The sequence below is a fragment of the Coturnix japonica genome, chromosome 11, assembly GCF_054131305.1.
Source record: "Coturnix japonica strain WE chromosome 11, WE-NBRP24, whole genome shotgun sequence".
Taxonomy (NCBI): Eukaryota; Metazoa; Chordata; class Aves; order Galliformes; family Phasianidae; genus Coturnix; species Coturnix japonica.
This window is the reverse complement of record NC_140673.1, coordinates 20,341,196-20,357,721: the sequence shown is the minus strand read 5'-3', so window position 1 is coordinate 20,357,721 and position 16,526 is coordinate 20,341,196. Positions and strand designations below refer to the sequence as shown.

Genomic DNA, 16,526 nt, shown 5'->3' with positions numbered 1-16,526 from the left:
TTTAGCCAATTAGAGATCAGAGGCAAGTGGGACTCCGGCATGCGTGGCCAATCAGAGATGGGGTGCAAGTAGAACCCAAGTGCAGATGGCCAATCAGAACTCAGGGGCAGTTGGCACCCTGTGCTATAAGGCCTATAAGAGCCCAGGAGCAACTGGAATCGAGGGGTCCTTATCTAAGGTCCTTATCTAATAGGGTGCTCACTTACAAAGCAGCCCTGCAGCACCACTACTCACAGATCTCCCCCTTCCCTCAAGGTCCCTGTGGTAAATAAGCACCAGGACTAAGGAAATGGGGGATTCTGACAATGCATACCCCAATTATTCCCACCTTAGCATATATTCACTATTATTAAACCCCCACAAGGTGCGCTGGTAATGCTAGCACACCTCTGCATATGGAAAGCTACATTTTAAAGTCACTACCACAGCCTTCTTCCTGGCTATGTCACTTGGGAAGCCTTGAAGAATGGATTCTCATTCACGTTGTGGCTTTATGAAGGATACACTGGCACCCACTCTGAGGTCCCTTTACGTTGCCAGAGGAGCATAAAGCAGCCAGCATAGGCAGAAATGAATACCAGGCCCCAAAGGTCTTATCTCCCTGCAGTGCGGACTTACAGCTCCCATTTGCATTAAGGGCTGCAGCCCTCCATAAAATACACTCACAAACTTAAAACGCATTAAAGACCAGCTAGACTCAGCACATAGAGGGGGCTTGGGCTGAGAATATTTGTCCTCAAGTAGGACGTCATAAAAATTTATAGGAACAGAGGGCTGCAAGGGAGCGCCGAGCTCACAGAGACTGAGATGGAAAGGAATGGGATGGGAGGGGTGCTCCTGAGCAAGGGGGGCAGCATTGCAAAAGGCTATTCCACACCATTATTTATTTATTAGCCTTGAAAAGCAGGCAGGGAAGAGAGTAGGAATACCTGAGTTAGGCATTTCTGTATCTTCTGTGGCATTTGCTTCTCTGACTTTGTACCAGGTCTCATACAAGGGTGAAGTGACCGGGATATAACACAACATTAGAACTGAAGGCTACCTTAGAGTGTGTAGCAAACAATGGAGGATCTGTCCTTATTTGGCGATATAACCAATAAATTCCACAAAAATCACTTCTCTGAAAGTTTCGCAGAGCTGCGGGGTAAGTAATGACAAACACAGCCATGGCAATGGCAGAGATGATGAAGAGAATGCAACAGAAACCTCCACGAGGATTTAAAGCTGTGATTGAAAGCCAGCACGTCTGCATGGCCACACGAGGGACGAGGTGCTCTATAGGCATGGGGAGTTGATAGAGCTGCTGGGGTGAGCTGGCTCCCAGCTATAGCAGAGAGCAAGGACTGTGCCTGCCTGCTTACCTGGTATCTGTCTGAGTGATGGATGTCATCTGAGGAGTGGGGTGATGCTGTCGGAGAATCTCCTTCCCGCTTGATTGAGGCCGACAACAAAATTGACTGTGAGAGAAAGGAGAAATTCATGCTGTGAGCATCGCCCAATGCCCTGCACTCGACTAAGCTGCCCTCAAGGGCATGTGGGACTGGCCTTGTGCTTCACATGGTGCACAAGGGGGAGGGCGGTGGGGCTGTGGCCTGCTACAGCCCAGTGCAATGACATTAGGCAACAAAAGGACAGCTGTCTCTTGGACATTGATGAGTGATACCATTGGAAGAGGCCAGTGGGTCTGCTGGCTGAGCAACAGGGTCGACCTGATGCTATTTGCATCATACACTGCTGGTTTTAGAAGCATAGCCCAAAGGGGACAGCCAGTTGAGCCTGGATGTACAATTTAAAGTGATTCAGCTGATGAGAACTGCCTTAAATTTGCTTTCTCTCCTATAGGCCACCCCCTGCCCCATCTGACAGATGAGCTATTTGCAGGGAGAGCACAAGCATGCATCTCTGGACCACAGAGGCTGCCCAGCTCATGTGGGCAATGAAATGGTCACACCAGTGAGTGCTGCTCTATGTGTGCCCCTCCTGTGCTAAACAGCATCTTTCATATGCAGTCTCAGAGCACTGCACAGCCACGCACCACCCTGCAGACACCATGGGGGATCCAGGAGAATCTCCTGGTTAAAAAACTGCCCCTGAAACCCACATAAACCATATGGCAATGCAGCATTGTGCTGGCATGGAGCAGTGCCAGCGTGTGCTCATCTGCCTCTGCAAGTTGTGCTAAATCTCTCAGCAGCTTTGCATTAAAGCTCTTAGCACCTCTGCAGCAGAGCCACCCTTCATTCTGTAACGATGCTATTTATTTTAATAAGTAGCACAGGGAAAAAAAAAAAAAAGGGGCTCTTTAGAAGGTTAAAAAGATCAGTGATATTTGAGACCTAAGAAATCACTGATAAACTTCAAGTCAACAGCAGCTAAGTCCAGATTCTACAGGCAGTGAACCTGAGAGGAGAAATTGCTGCAGGAGTTCAACGGCATTTAAAAAAATGTATGCTGAGTTGTAAGTCAAGTTTATTAGTGGAAAAATTGGAGGGGGAAATCCAATTTAAAATTCTAATTTGAAATCTAAATTAACTAAACTAGGTTAAACGTAGCATAATACGTTGTAGAAGATATACACTGGAAGCTCAGCTCTCCAGATGTTTGTTTCCGGGAATCAGCTGGCAAGATCCAACCATAAATGACTGCTTGGAGATGTGTATGTTTGCGAAGGGAAGTGTAGATATCATCTGAATTGGACAGGTCAAGTGTGGTGACAACGTTATTAAAAAGCATAATACCTTGGAGAAAGGCAAGCTTTCCAGCAACGTTTGCCTCTGGGCTGAAATGAAACATGAAAAAAAATGTGCATCTTTTTGGAAAGATACGAGCACGTGGAAGGATGACTCAGCATACCAAACCCTTTGGTCAGCAGGAGGCAATCCCTGGGCTCCCACAGCCCCCATGGAGAGGAGAGCAGGGCAGCGTGGGCATGGAGTGGGGCCCTGGAACAACATCCTGACTGCAGCAGTCTTGCTGCCCTTTCCCCATAAATAAACCAAGCACTCGGAACTGGGAGGGTTAAATACATTTTGTCTTCCAATGTATTCTAGACAAGGGGAAAAACCACCCATCTCCCCATTCCTTGGCGACAGACAGAAGGATCCACCCCACCTCCCGCTCCCCCCTCAGCCTCCTGGTAGCTCTAATCCAATATTATTATGTGAAAAATGGTTGGGCTAGCTATGGAGACAGTAAATTAAACGTTATGTATTAGTTTTTAGCGTGTGGTCCCGGGAAGAACGCCGGCCCCATTTATTCCACAAACCTCCTGAGCACCATGGCGATGACCTCTGGAAAAACGCAGGGCTAAACTAATCCCAAAGATGTCAATCTTGGGGCCTCTTCTACATACACTTGCAGTTTAGATTAATAAACTGTCTATTTTTAAATTGTGTGCAAGCACTTCAATTCTAAATACCTCACTGGCATGTTAAACACGGCGTTAGTGATGCCAAGTCACACTTCCCCTTTGCTGGTAGGAAGTTTGACTTCATTTGTTTCTCTCGTTTCCTGGCGACGTGGCACACTCTGCCTTTCAGCCCATCATGGGGCAGGGGGGAGGCAGTCCTAAAGGGCTGTTGCATGGGGAAAGGTGCTGGAGGGAAGGGTGATTCCATAGGATCACAGAATTGTTTGAGTTGGAAGGGACTGTAATGGGCATCTAGTCCACTAATGCAGTTGGCCGGCTTCTCTGCCCTCCTGATTTTGGCCTCTTTCCCCTCAGACTGTTGCACTGGGGCTGTTTCCCAATGGCTGTAGCCAAGCTGGTACCATTGAGCGGAGTAGAGGCAGTGATAGAGCCCTGCTCCATCTCTCCACCACCATCTGGGAAGACAGTTGTAGAGGTTAGGGCAGATTTCCATTTTTCCTCCCAGCCCTCTTCCAGCTTTCCACCCCAAAACTGGGGCTGCTTCCTGCCTTGGGTGCCAATGTGGGATTGAAGCTACTGGGAGAGAGCACCCTCATCTCCTGCTGCCCCTTCCCTGGCAAACCACAGCTCTCTGCATTGAGGACTCATGTGTGAGCGGCCGTGCAGCCTCATATTTCTCCCTCCCCTTTAAATCATCTCTCCATTGGGTAAAGGCACTCTCTGCGGAGGTTATAAACCCTGAGAGGATCAGCCTGAGCATTACACCTGGGGCAAGCTAAATAAAAAAAGGTCACCGGCGCTTTTTAAACATGGACAAAAAAGCAGTAAAATGTGTTTGGAAAAAAAAATCTGGCATTAAATCATGACTTTTTGCCTGGCTCGCCTCATTAAAAGTGGCCTTTTGGAAGGTAAAATTATCATTGTAAGTGATAAGATCTTTAAGAAAATAATTCACGGCTTCTTCACCCTTTAATATGATAGCCGCCACCGGCTAATTTTTTTCTTAATGGCAACGAGGCCATCAATCTTGTCCAAGCCGTGCGCTCGCCCCTTCCTGCAGACCCTCCTGCTGTGCCACAGTTTGGTGCAGGGCAGGTTGGGCACCAACCAGAGGTGCATAGCATTACCTCCATCACGCAGGGGAGGGATGGGAGCTGCACCCAGCCCAGCTGACATCCCACTCCCTTTCAAGTCTGGTCATTCGAGGGTATTAAAGTGCTGGGCTCTGGCTTTCTGACAGCCCTGGAAAAACATAGGGAGTCTATTTTTCTTAAACAATCCATCACTGCTGCTGTCAGCAGAACAAATACCCTAACCCTGCTTTTTATGTATCTATAACCTTATTTTTATTTTTATTTTTAGTTTTAGTTTTTATTTTGGCACAGAGTGTTCCCTGCTTGATGCATTCAGCTTTAACTCTGCCGCCTAAATAGGTACTTATCACTTAACATGGAGGTGATGGCTTGACATGTTTTCTGTCTCCTGCCCTCCCCTCCACGGTAGGGAAGCCGTCAAAGTGTTGCTAATAGCTGTTATCACTTGGGAACTGTAACCCGAAAGCAATGAGTGATACCGGGCCTGGCTGCGATTTTCCCCCTTCACTCTGCTCACCATTTATAATGCTGCTGGAGGATCCCTGACAAAAAGATGCTACTATTAAAGCTGACTTTCCTAGAAGCTTTTGGAGGGTCCACATTTGCTGCCAAGCAAGAGAGAGGCAAAATTATGTGGTGGCTTTTATCTGGGTGGAATGTAGCTGGGGATAGAAAGCTTCAACACGGGAAGGATAGTGAGCAGAAATAACAGTGTCAGCAGGGAGCTGCTGATTTATTCCAGTGCTGTTGTGACTGCACAGGGCAGGGGACCCCTTCATGCTGAACCACCAATGGGTACACCCAGGATGGAGGGGACAGAGCTGTGGTCTGGAGCTGGGATACAACCCCTGGATCACATCTGTGTGTGCTCCTCCTGCCCAGCGCGGTGTCCCTGGCACAGCTGTTTGGCCTAAGCAAAGCGAAGGGCTTTGTTCAGGGCTAATTTGTGTTATGGCACGTAACCTCTTGGAGGTTTGTGTTGGAGTGGCTTTGGTATTTGTCACCCCGAGCTGGCAGCCGGCACGCACCCGAGGTAATTTCCCCTCCTTTGCTGTTCCCATGTCCCCACTGTGGCTGCAGCCTTGCCACAGCATTCAGATTTGGCTTTTTAATCCTTCCTCGTAAATCGGTGTTACACAGGGAGGAGCGTGACGTTCCCGAGCCCCTGCAGTGAGCTCATGACACAAGAGAAGGAGTCAAAGCCCCGGGGCCCCAACACTGGCCCCTGCCCCTACCACCAGACATGATATGGAGAAGTGAAATGATTCTGCTAGAAATTTCATCTCCAGCCAGGCAGCTGGCAAGGGCTTAGCACAGCCGTTCTGTCAAGGTTTCAGGCTCCAAATCTTGCTTGTTTCAAAGCTCTTTCTCCTTGGAGGGCTTTAGTGGTCAAATTTCCCTCCAGGCGCTGTAATTCTCTCTCAGACTGCACAGCCAAGCTGTAAAACTGCAGGGTGGGTGGGGGATCACAGTGGAGGTGTGGGAGAACTTGGGGTGTTTGCTGGTGGTGGGAGCTGGCACATGAGCTGGGCTTTGGTGGGAAAGGCAATCTGCAGTCATGTATGGGCAAGAGGAAGTTGCTGAAATTTAGGGAGAGAGATCTCACCTCCCTGAGCAGGGAATGTCCCACCAAGATGATGGACATCTGTTGAACATCCCCATGAGGACGCAGGATGATGTGAAAAGTTACTGACCCACCCCCAGCTTGTGCAGGGGAACAGGACTTTTCTCATCCATCCTGATGCCTCAGGCTTGTCATCAGAGATAATTGCCGTGGGGGAGCAATTCTCCTCTAACCCCTATGCATGGGGAAGGCCTTTCCTACAGCAAAGCAGGTGGGTTTTTAGCACTTTTTTTGCACCTCTGCTTTCTGCAAAGCTCAGACACATGTGGGAGCTATCTGGGCTCTTGTGAGGATGAAGGCACCGCTTTGGAGCTGCCCAATTTGCTGCTGCATGGGTAGACACATTGGCTGCAGTCCCCATCTTGCAGCTCTTGTGTGGCTGTCAGTGCCTTAGTCGGCCCCGATAATAGAAGAACTTGATACAATAATCCTGCATTCATCGCATCCCATGTTGAGTGATTGGATTTTCTTTGACATATTGCCATGAAAATTGACCCAGCACAGTGAGTGACAGCTCTTGAGGGGCAGCAGAGCAGGGAGTGAGGGATGTGTTCTTACTGCTACCAGCAGGGAGAGATGTTTGCTGGGGTAATTTTGGGGAAGGAATGGGATTTCTCAGAGGGACTTTGCATTCCAGTGGCTCAGTGAGCACAAGGGAAGGAGCAGCCTTGGCTTGCACCTCGTCCCCTGAGCCCTGTGTGGTAACAAAGGGGACTTTAACACCGAGCTTGCCTGGTGGTCAGCACATCACCTGTCTGTGCCACACAGGACTTGTCTCCCAGCAAAAACCACCTAGAAATAATGAATCCTCCTGGGCTGAGAGGCTTTCAAGCTCTCTGAGAAGGGAATGAAAGATTTCCTGATTTCACCCTCTCCCTCCCTGCTCTCGTGGCTTCTTGAAGTTAATGTTCTTAGGCCCAGACGTGACGGGCAAAGGGAAAAGATCCATGTGGTGACAGGGGACGATTGATCTCCTTTACATAGAACGACTCTCCAGTCCCAGTTTAATCCCTTCGCTCAAGGCAAATGGGATTCTTTGTCAATGGAAACTTCAAAAGCCTGGCTCTGCCGAGGGATGGACCTTCTGCTTTATCTGCTGGCTGTCACTCATGTGGTGCGTATCCCTCCAAACAGCTCATCTATCTTCCCTCCAGTCCCTTTCCCGCACAGGCGTTATTTTGCAGGTGCCTCTCAGCTCCGTCAGGATGCCCAAAGGCAGCCACACTCCCTGTGGATCTTTATTTTCCCTTTGGGTTTGAATTTGCCTGAGAGGTATCCCAAGAGCACACAAGCACCTAGCCCCTAGCCCGGGAGGGCAGCAAGGTGCTTATGTGCTTGGCAAGGCACTGGCCCCCATGTTGCATTCCACCTGCTCCAAAAGATACCCAAAGCATCCAGAAAAGAAATAAATAAATAGGCAAGCAGGGCCCGGAGCTCCTTTCCAGCCACTTGCCTGCCCAAGCACTGATCCTTCCTGCTGTAGCATCATCTTACGGGCAGCTAATTAACAGATGATGCCCTTTGCAGTGCTGCTATGTTGCATTTTGCTCCTGGCAATCAGGGCTTGCTGAGCCAAGAGGATGGGAGGAGAGTACTGGGAGGGGAATCCATCTGAGAAAGGGTCTTTTAGTGATTTGGGTATGATTTGGTCCCCTAGAGGTGGCACTGCTCCTCTCTTCCAGAGCTGGCATATGGCTCTGGCCCCATTGCTCCTGTGCATGATTTCACAGTCTGAGCTCAGTATGCATGTGATCAGCTCTCATTAGCTGTCATTAGACACAATCTGGAGTCCTGGAGCCTGCTGGGTCCTTCAACTCCAGCCGCACGGAATGTGGTGGGGAACAGGAACAGGAACAACATCCCCTGTGCTAGCTTGGCTTCTGGGATGGTCTCACCCCCAGGGAGCATAAAGTCGAGTGGGATGGGAAGGTGAATGGAAATAAAGAGCATCACTCCAGGGGAAAGCATTCTGAGTGGTACTCACTTACCTTGGGGGTGCCTGCTGCCATGGCATCCTTCAGGATGGAGTTCTTACTGCCAAAAGAGAAGAGAATGGGGTCAGAGCCATGAAAGCACTGCAGTGGGGAGCTCTTGGAAGGGATCTCCAACAGCAAAGAGCAATTCCACCCTGGGGAAAAATGGAGAGCAAACCTGTGGGGGCAATGGGACGACAGCCACAGAGAGGGTGGTGAGCACTGCATGGGGCTGGGCACAATAAAACAGGAGGATGGGAAGCAGAGGGGGAATAAATCAGTGTAAAGAGCAAGGAAACGAAGATCCCCGCTGCTGCCTCAGGCTGGAGTGATTTGTGAAGCCAGACTGCTCCCCGTTTAGCAGGGAAGGAGGTCCCCTGCGCAGCTCCTCCTTGCCTGCCCTCGCCAGCGGGAGATGCTGCAGATTTAATAACACCTTCCCCCCTCCAGACAGGTTAAACTTGAAACAATTACATATCAAAGCCGACATGGCGGGGAGGCCCACGCTGTAATTTTTTGGTTATTAAAGTAATCTCTCTCATGTAAATTCCCCCGCTAACATGCTGCAAACAGCATTAGGAAATAAATGATTTCCCCGTGATTCGATTTGTCAATGCAAAGCACCTGCAGCAGGCAAAAGGAGCTTGAAATATGCTGCCAGCCCCAGTGCTGGTGCTCACGGCGCGGGCTGGATGCCCTGAGCCTGGGGAGGTGATGGATGGATGGGTGGGCGGGGGGGGCTGGGAAAGGGAGGGATGGAATTGTGTTTAATAACAAAATTTGTATGCAAGCCTGCATCCCAGGCTAAGGATGAGTGATCGGCAGCCAGAAAGTATTAAAAAGCCTCGCTAAACAGATGCTGACAATAGAACAAGACATATCAAATCAGATCTACTTCAGGAGCATTAATACACACACGTGCCCCCCCCCTCCCTTGCGTGTGCCGTGCCGCACACACACACTCCTTTCTTCTCAATCACAGCAATATGGGAGACATCAATAAATTTTTATGAGACTTTTAGAAGATCAACATGGTACTAGATGTGACAAAAAAGCAATGTGCCTGTCATGTTCGCTTTGTCGGGGACACTTTAGCCCCAGATGCCGAGCTGCAGTGGCAGCGGGGAGAAATTGAATTTGGCTGGCTTTAATCTGCCTTGATTTGGCAGATGGCTGGGTGTTATGAAATGAGAAGGGATGGAGGAAGGTGTTTTCTCCCGGGGCTACGGTTCCCTCCTCTCCCAATGCCACCATCCCACAGTGAGGTGACACCCGCGGTGATCTCTCCCCACTGGGTCACCCCAAATGGCAGAGCACTGCTCCAGGCCCTGAGCTCAGTGAGGTGCTGCTTTTGCATGAGTACACCCAGAGTGCAATGCTCAGTATGAACAAGTGCTGCGTGTGTTGATGTCACAGACACCATCCGACATGGCTGCTGCCTACGGAGTGCTGCCAATCCCATCCCACAGCTTGGCCATCCCTGGGCCTACAGCCCTGCTATGGTCTCCCATCTCTTTTCCCAACACGAGCAACTGGGGACTTCTGTTGGGACATGAATGCCATCTTCATCTGCCTCTTGTCTTTGCGCCAGATAGAACTTGTTTTAATTTGATGATGGCCAAAATTGAGCTTAAAATCCTCCACCTCCCATGATGCTTTCACTTTCTGAATTGCCCAAAGTGTGAAACAACGTGGTTTTTTTTCTTTTACAAACCAAACATCAGGTTAAAAAAAACCAAAAGCCAAAAAACAAACAACAAAAAAAAGCAACACCACAACAACGACTCGTTTCCTCCCTTTCCTTGTTAAAGGTGTTTAAAATTACTCCTTTCCAAGGGTGAGAGGAAGAGCCTCATTAATTCCTCCCAGCCATGGCTGAAGTGCCAGGAAAGCAGCGTTCCCAGGAAGAGAGTTTCTTTGGCCATCCAACCAGCTGCCATTGGGACCAATGTGCAAGGGCTCCGTTTGTATTGTTCATCATTGGGAGGACCAGTGCTGACAACCACTTTGCATTTATATCTACAGCAATTGTGCTGGGAAGGGGCTGCGAGTGGAAGGGCCGTCAGCAAAGAGAAACCTTCCCGTCCATAAACACCGCGGACAAATTAAAAATGGTGAAAGGGAAATCAAGACCTTTAAAGTTCAAACACTTTTCGGTGCCTTTTAAAGTTTTTTGCTCTAGGCTCTCGCAGAGAGCACAATCTTTGGAGACCTCGGGATTCTCTTTAATCACCCAGCCAGGCTGCAGTGGTCTGAAATGATTACACATTTACATAGTAATAACCCCAACACTCCCCACATTATTTCATGGCTAGCATATTTCCACTCAGCGAGTGATCCATGTGTTTTAAATTATAACCTGTACATAGGAAATTAGTTACTAAGTACGATATTCACAGGCTCGTCTGACACTTCTAATTAAGGTGATTTACACAGAATTATCCTACGAAATAAAAAAATGGTGTTTTGCTAGCTAATAAAATATAATTACTACCCGCTTTTATAAGTTACAGTTAGTTTTAATCTATTTGGGGAATTGTTTGTCTAGTTCATTACAGCAAAACAACTTCTTTGCCTTTTAGGGACCGTCACCCCTCAAACTACCAAAGAAGAAAGGCAACATCCTGGGAAGAAGAAATACTTTGGGCAGCCTGGCTCTGCCCTGATGGCTTTGTGCCTCCAGCTGGGAGCCCGTGTTCCTGCTGTGTGTTCCTGTATATGAGGAAAAGCTGCTCAGAAGAGCAGTGCTGCAGTGGCACAGCTGCCCAGGGAGGTGGTGGGGTCACCGTCTCTGGAGGTGTCCAAGAACTGCGGGGATGTGGCACTGAGGGACGTGGTCAGTGGGCACGGTGGGGTGGGATTGGATGGGATGATCTTAGAGGCCTTTTCCAACCTTAATGATTCTATAATTCTGCGATCCCACACATTCAGATACTCGGTGGCTTTGCAGGGAGGCTTGTGTTCATCCCTCACAAAGCTGCATAGAGGCAGGCATGCACCTGCTATCTCCCACCCCTGCATCTCATTCCCAAAACACCCTCACCAGCCCCCAGGATGTCACAGCCCCAGCTGGAGCATGGCCAGCTCTCATGTGGCATCCCACAAAGCCAGGAGCACACTGCGACCAGCTGATGTATTTCTGTACAAACAATCCAGTGGACACAATTTATTCCCAGCAGCTCGGGCTCCCAGCCTCAGGATGGAGCAGCAGCAGCAGAGCTGCACGGAGCAGATGCCGGCAGGGAATCAGCAGCAGCCGGGCAGAGAGAGAATTGGATTTTTGTGGATGCCAGTTTAAATAAGTGGAAGTGTCACTTGAAGCCTAAATAAGGAAATGAGGGTTTGATTATATATTTTTTTAAACTACACGAGGCCAAACCCTCACCCAGCTGCTGGTGACAGCTCCCCGGAGCCGCCGCACGTGATCTGTGCTGTCAGGGGGAGTGCACCGGGGAGTTTAACCTGCTCCAAATGCTGATTTAAACATCCCCTGCATCCAATGGAGAAAGGGGCTGAGCGATGGAAAGAACAGCCAAAGCCTCTGGAGTGCTCTCCCAGATAATATTTGAGAGCCCCAGTGCCCAGCTGGGAGGTGACACTGGAGCAGAAATGCAACAAGAGCACAAACTGCCCAGAGCAGAGGACCCCAGCATGTGGCACCTCTCTGCCTGCCCTGTCCCTGCTTTTGGGGTCTGGCAGGTTCTGGGTGGTGAAGGGGTGGTGCAGCGTGAGGGTGGGATGAAGAAACATTTCACTATTTGTAAAGGAGTTGGCTGGAAAGAGGGAAGTTAGAGGGAAAGGTCATGCACAAGATTGATCCGGGGGGCTCTTTGCTACCAATGGCTGTAATGAGTGTTTAATTATTCCCAGCTCACATGGCAGTTCAGAAGAGGTTCTGCAGAAGGCATGCACCGCTCAAGGGAAAATCACCGGCTGAGGATTTATTTCTCACCTCTGGTTTTTGTGCATAGCCCCCAGTGCTGGGCCCCCTGTCCAGTGCTGCACCCCTCTACCTCCTCCTCCTCCCAATGGGTCCCACAGACCCTGGGGTTAGGGCCTGCAGCACTGCCAGGAGCACTCAAAGTGCCTTATGAGTGCTGCTTGGATGAGGAGATATGTGGCCCACAAGTTTCTCACCCACCTGCAATTGCAGGGAAATGCATTCACATCAGGTCATGGGGCTGCTCTGCATCCTTTGGGGATGTGCTGGGATGGGGCACCTGAAGCAGGACCAAGACAGGCACCTGCCCCTCCTGCTCATGATCAATCTGCCACGGCAAGGGGCAGAAACACAAATCAGAAGGAGGAGAAAGAAGATAAATCCACTACATCAACAGCACTATGTTCACTAGTTAATAAACAGCCTTCTTTCCTCATAAATTTCCTCCTTTCTCCCGTGGTTCTCCACCAGTGACAGTGGCAGGTGTGGACCTGGGATGCTCTGAGCCTTTCTGGTGCAGAAAAGATTGGTCTGGGTGGGCAACCTTCCCCCTGTACACACAAGGTAGGGAAGGAAGAACAACCATGGGATGCATAGATAGCATGACCCCATCCAAGCATGTGGGCTTTAAGTGCTTACAGGGTATTTGGTGGGTGACAAAGTGCCTCACATCACAGCAGAGCATGGCAGCTGGTCTCATGTCCTGCCCAAGTGTCACACACCAGCTATTGCTTCTAGGCACCTACATCCTGCCTGCATCCCAAGTTTGGCTGCCAACCCCCTGAACTGTCCTCTGACACAGAGCAGCTCTGCTGGGCAGCACGGGAAGCTCTGTAAGGGATTGAGGCAGACCTTCCATGCTGTATGGACCAACCCCATGTGCGGATATGGACCCAGTGTGGTTTGCTGGGGGATAAGGAGCCCAGAGGCATCATCCCGCTGTACGAAGTATGGCCAGGCACTTAATAGCACCTGTCCCCAGCATCTCCAAGCATGGATTTATGCCTCCAGGGGTCACCTCTGGCGAGACTCTAATAACATGACTTTATTAGCTTTCTTGTTCCTTCTTTAAGATACAGGAGCACAGGGGGAGGAGGGCAGCGGCAGGGAAAAGGGGGGTGCACGGGGAGGAAGCGCTGCCCTGGCGATTCCCCTCCTGGGTGACAAGGGGGAGAGGGAGAAAAATGGAGCTCCCTGGAAATTTATCACGCACCCAATTACAATGTTAATTGGCAAGTTCCAGAAATCAATTAATTCGCAAATTTTTTTCAATTAAAAATTAAGATAAATCATAAAACGTTATTAAGGAAAGGCCAAACTCCATGAACTTTTTCTTCTTTTTTTTTTTTTTTTTGGTAGGCATCTAGTTTTTGCTTTATATATATATATATATGTGTATATATATATATATATATATATATAATTTAAATGATAGGGAAAAAAAAGGAAAGAGCTGTGTTGCCAAAGCCCGATGCCCTTGAGTGCCTTTGCTGAAGCGCAGGGGGCTGTCATCAGCAGGACTGGGCTGAAGACAGATAAAAAAATATCGACCAGTCGGACACACTGCTTCTGCTTTATTGATCAGGCGGGAATTTAACTTGCTGTGCATATCCACCGTGTCAGCAAGGGCCACGGGCGAAATTAAAAGTACTTGGCTTGGAGATGTCGCCTTGATACCAGGGGGGGGTGGGGAGAGAGGGAGGGGGACTCCGAGGGGGAGCGGGAGGGAAAGGAGAAGGAGGAGGTGGAAAAAGAAGAAGGGAAAAGCAGGAAGAGCAGCAGAAGTTGAGGAGTGGGAGGGAAATGCCTGTGGGCTTATCTCTCTTGGCCTGGTGCTCCCAGGTGAGAGCTGGATGTAAGGAAGGGATGTTGCACTTCAATGGGGTTTTGGGAAAGAAGTCCCTCTCAGCACAAAGTGCCTCCGATCTTCCCCATTCGGACACTGGCAGACCTGCAGTTCTCACTGAGTGAGATACCTGGCTGTCAGGTTAAAATCTCCAGCATAAATCGAGGAGACCTGGAGCGAGAGCCATGACCCTGCTGTGAGACATGACAACAGAGCTAATTCGGGTTTTATGCCCTCTATTCATCCTGCTGGGTCTGGCAGTGTGGCTGCTCACCCCTCCTCATGCTGCTCAGGGAAGGCCCTGTGGGGCTGTACGGTGCTCAGTGCATCTGGAGTGGCAGAACTTAAAGCACAGGATTCCTTGTGCAGGAGAAGGGTTAAGAGCCAGTAAGAACTGCTTGTGTGCATCCCACCTGCCCAGGAGGGACGCTGAAAGCTGCTGGCACATGGTCATGAATACATCTTGTCCCTCAGGTGTTGGCATAGGGTGACTTTAATCAAAAAGGCCACCAAAATCCAGGCTGCATCTCATGGTGCTTGGAGGTATCTCACCATAGCTTGTGTGGAGGTGAGTTGACCTGTCTGCCTCCCAAGGTCTTACAGCCTGGGACCTATGGTGGGAGCTGGAGTTATCACACATTTAGAACCAGAGAAACAGAAGAGAAATTACTTCCAGACACACTAGAAAGGTCAGTGGTCCTTTCTAGTGGTCACAGTGGTCACTGTGGTCCCAGTGTGGTGGCAAGGTGCAAGGAGAGCTGCCAGGGGCAGCTAACCGGTGGTAGGAACAGGTAGGGGAACTCACAGCTCTGAAGCACAACCTTGTTGCTGGCCATGCAAGGAGGAACCTGCTAACTGTCATGAGGGGAAATAAAAATCCCCCCTGCCAAATACATTTGTTAAAAGAGCACTGCATTTTCCAGAGCAACGCGTCGTGCTGTTAAAAAGGAATGCACCCCAAGGCACATTTCTCAGCCTTCCAGCAGTTGACTCAGCAGCTGTAGTATTAGCAATGTGACTTCCTTAGGCTTTTTGAATCCCCACTGTCTCTCCCACCTGAAACTCAAACCAGAGCTGCCTCTGTTCTCTACCTTGAGGTGCTTGCATGAGGCATAAAACAGGTGGATGTGAATCAAGAAGGCTTGCATCCAGGCTTCATGCACTTGAGTATTCATGTGTTCGGGGTGATGCGTGCAGAGAGAGTTGCTTCGTTATTTCTTATTTTTTAGCTTGGTCTTACTGCTCAGTTAAGGACCAGCACTTCTGCTTTCCCCACTGCATGGGTGCAGTGAGCAGAGCATCCCTCCCATCACCGCTTCCCTGCTGTGCTATGCTTGTGCTCCACCAAGGTGAGCAGGGAGGTAATTCCTCTGAGGAGGAGGAATACCAACAATCTCGCTCTGCAAGAGTTAAACCCCATAAAATCCAGGCTTGTAGTTTTGTTTTCTTTCAATTTATACCCTTCACTTAAAGAGCGGGGAGGGGGGACAAAAGGAAGGAGGGGGGAGAAAAAAGAAAGCCAGGTGACATATTCTAAGAGGGAGCACCGAAAACGTGTTAAGCACTTCAAAATCTCATATATTCAATCGGCCTCTGGCAAGACATCTGCCTAATGTTAGCGCTTAAATATCCTTTTCCATTTTACATGCATTCAAGTCTCATTTGAGCGAAATGAAACGGTATTATTAAAGGGAGATTTTGCACAAATGGCCTGAATTTGACATGTCAAGTTCAATGAGGCTGTTACATATGTAACACCGAGAAGGGCTCCGAGGCTGCCGGCTCTTGAAACAGCGCCAGTGGCTCAGAAATGAAATTTGCATTCAGAGAGGCTGGCCGAGCCGTGAGGGGCTCAGCCGGGTGGTGCCTGCTGTGCTGGTGCTGCCCATGCCAAGGGCTGTCCCTGTGTCCTAGGGACAGCAAAAGCATTCCTGCAGCCTGGTGCAGAGCACCATGGATGGGTGGATGGGCAGCACTTGGTTGGCTCTTCAGCTCTCTCCTATCCCAGCTCCAGCCCTGAGGAATTCCCTTCCTTCTCTTCCACCACTATTGCATGGAGCTCTGCGCTCCAGCAATGCCCCTAAAGCCCTGAAATTTAGGCAACTGCACAAGGCAGCCCTCAAGTTGCTTTGCCACCAGCCTTTTCCCTTTCCATCTGGCCCCAGGGCAGCCTTGCAGCTTGCTCACACCAGCACAACCCAATGGCCATTCTGCCTTGAAGGATGTTGCCTCAGTGCAGCATCCCTGGAGCTGCTGAGTCCCCAGTGCTGCAGGCTCAGCAGGTAGGAAGGGATCTGCCTTCCTAACACCTAGTGCTGGAAATTTATGATTTGGTTGCAAATCATTAAGGTTTATTAAAACTTAACAGCTCGCACCAGGATTGGCTACATCCCCTTTAAATCTGAACACAAAAAAAAAGGGCCCTTGGAAAGCAGCCCCTTGGTTTGCTTCTCCCCATCAGACTGATAAGTAACAGCTGCTCAGCCATTTCGGTAACGAGTCAGCATTGGCAGGGAGCGGCCAGGGCTGCCGGTGCCCGTCACGTTTATAGGCCTACATTTTATTTTTATGTTTATTGGGTTATTTGAGATCATTATTAGTTTCTCTCTCCTCTTGTTGATATGTTCTCGCTCCCGGCGAGAGCTGGGGCAGTGGGAGAAGGGGCCACCTGAGGGATGG

The 16,526-nt window shown here is 49.6% G+C and overlaps 1 protein-coding gene across 13 annotated transcripts in view; it reads right to left on the bottom strand.

Annotated features, from left to right (window-relative positions):
• The window catches only part of RNF220 (ring finger protein 220), a 157,610-nt gene that overhangs the window by 49,436 nt on the left and 91,648 nt on the right, over positions 1 to 16,526 (bottom strand). For all 13 annotated transcript variants that reach the window (XR_014932806.1, XR_014932807.1, XM_015870371.3 and 10 more), the window contains 2 exons: positions 8,077 to 8,122; positions 1,362 to 1,457 (listed from right to left, as the gene is read on the bottom strand). Coding sequence is in view for 11 of the 13 variants with exons in the window: in XM_015870371.3 (XP_015725857.1) it covers positions 1,362 to 1,457; positions 8,077 to 8,122 (142 nt within the window). In the remaining 2 variants the exon portion in view is untranslated. The remainder of the gene's footprint in view (positions 1 to 1,361; positions 1,458 to 8,076; positions 8,123 to 16,526) is intronic.